Genomic DNA, 2,280 nt, shown 5'->3' on the forward strand with positions numbered 1-2,280 from the left:
TTATAAAATATTAATTTCATATTATTTTATTATATTATTATTTATTATATTATATTATTTGTCATATATTTCATTATTTTATTATTATATTTCATAATTTTATTATTATTTATCATAAAATATCCAAATATTTATTTTTTAGGAAAAATGGTTTCATTAAAAATTTTATCAAGATTAATAAATGATTTATATTTTTATATTATAAAAAAACGTGATATTAAATTATAAAACGCGATATTAATGTTTTATAAAAAGTACCAATTAAATGATAATATAGTTATAGATAATATAGTAGATAATATAGTAAATAATATATTCGAACATTAATATAATTACATCATGTATTAAATAACATGAATGATATAACTGTGGAAGTGATATAAATTAAATCTAATTTTTGAAAATTATGAAAAATTATGTATTTATTAAATTATAAATTATTTATTTATTAGAATCCACTTACTTGGCATAAATTGTTGCAGTAATTTTTGATTCTTTAAATGTAAAATGTTTAGAAGCATCAATTGTTACTTCAAAATTAGGTAATACATATTCAGCAACTTCAAAATCTTTTTCAAATGTTTGATCTCCAACATTAGCTGTAATTTTCCAAGTACCTAAAACTGGAAATTCAGATAGTTCAATTTCTCCATTGAAAATTCCATGAGTTACAGGTGGGCGAATCCACTGTTTAATTCTATTTCCTTTTCCATCCTATAATGATATAATGTAAATTCAAAAATGTTTTTTTATATATATTATTTGTTTAAAAATACTTACTGTAATATAAATATCTACTAATCTTTCAAGTGTAGGTCTAAGTCTAGAATTCAATAAAATACAGCGAAACATAACTTTATTTCCTGGTTTATAAATTGCTCTATCAGTTTGAATAAAAACTGAATAACTTTTGAGAACATAATCTATTGATTTAGAATTTGAAAATTCTATTCCTGACAAACCACGTGCAATTAATTGATATTTGCCAGGAATAATATCACCAATCTAAATTAAAAAAAAATCTAATAAATAAAATTATATGTAAATAAAATATTATAACTAAAATATAAAAAAGTAAAATATAAATAAATTATAAATATGTAAAATATAAATAAATTTAAATATTTACCTCAAATTGTAAAATTCTTGTCATATATGGTTGTACACGTATAACTTGAGATACATTGAATATTTCTCCATTATCAAGTAATCCATTCAGTTCAATATATATTGTTGATGGTGTTGATACACCAGTAGTACTTACAGCTACATGATATTCAGAATCAGCTCGTATTACCTTTGGAGCTATTATGCTGTAATATCTTAAAAAATATATCATAAAAAATGTGATATATTTTAAAAATATATTATAAATATCATGATATAAAATACCAAAGTATTTTAGATTATTAATTTTAAAAAATATTTGATAATATAATATTTGTAACCTATGTTTATCATATTTATATATATTTTAATTCAATATTTAATAAAATAAATAAAATTCATATATACGTACGATTCTGCAGTAACATTTAATATTATGCAGGATAAAAAAAAAATATGGAACCACTGCCAAAACATTTTTATAGAATCTGTAAAATTTAATTTTTTTCCTATATTCTTTCAATTAATAAATATTAAAGTTTATAGTTTAAAATTTAAAGTAATTTAAAAAATTACTTTAATTTTAATTATTATATTTTTTAATTATTATATTCAATAGAATAATTATTGCTAATAATCATTATTAAAAAAAAATTATATTAAAAAATCAAGAAATTAATATAATTATTAATAGATAAATTTTTAATTTTGTATTATTCATAATAAGTAAAGCATATGAATGATAAAAAATTATATTATTTTGATTAAGGCAAATTGTATATAATTCTTACTTCTGTAAATATACTATAAATATAGATGATATCATTTTATTATATAATTTTGTAATTATTAATACATATAGTATCAAACTGGTTTTTCCATCAGCAATTATGCAGTCTCTTGGAATAATAAAGTGATTTATTTGCATGATTGTATAAGGAAAAACCAAATTGAAATTTCAAGACAAAATAATGTTATTTTCTCAATATCTAATAATTTATATGAATAAATTTGAAAAAAAATTATTGTATAAAATATTTTATTATATTTTATTAAACATTTTATAATAATTATTTTAATAAAATAAAAAGTTTATTTATAAATTATATATTCAATATATATATATAATAGATTTATATAAATTTTTAATTTTTAAAATTATATTACAATAAA

General features: G+C 17.1%; 1 protein-coding gene across 1 annotated transcript in view; it reads right to left on the reverse strand.

Moving 5' to 3' along the window:
- Nucleotides 1-424: 424 nt before the first annotated feature.
- Nucleotides 425-2,280, reverse strand: part of LOC102677365 (CD109 antigen-like) — a 3,189-nt gene continuing 1,333 nt past the window's right edge. The window contains exons 2-5 of the mRNA XM_006624368.2: nt 1,520-1,595; nt 1,130-1,322; nt 781-1,005; nt 425-714 (exon numbers count right to left, since the gene is read on the reverse strand). Coding sequence (XP_006624431.1) covers nt 460-714; nt 781-1,005; nt 1,130-1,322; nt 1,520-1,584 — 738 coding nt within the window. The 5' untranslated portion in view covers nt 1,585-1,595 and the 3' untranslated portion in view covers nt 425-459. The remainder of the gene's footprint in view (nt 715-780; nt 1,006-1,129; nt 1,323-1,519; nt 1,596-2,280) is intronic.

This window comes from Apis dorsata, unplaced genomic scaffold (genome assembly GCF_000469605.1).
Source record: "Apis dorsata unplaced genomic scaffold, Apis dorsata 1.3 scaffold_1055, whole genome shotgun sequence".
NCBI lineage: Eukaryota > Metazoa > Arthropoda > Insecta > Hymenoptera > Apidae > Apis > Apis dorsata.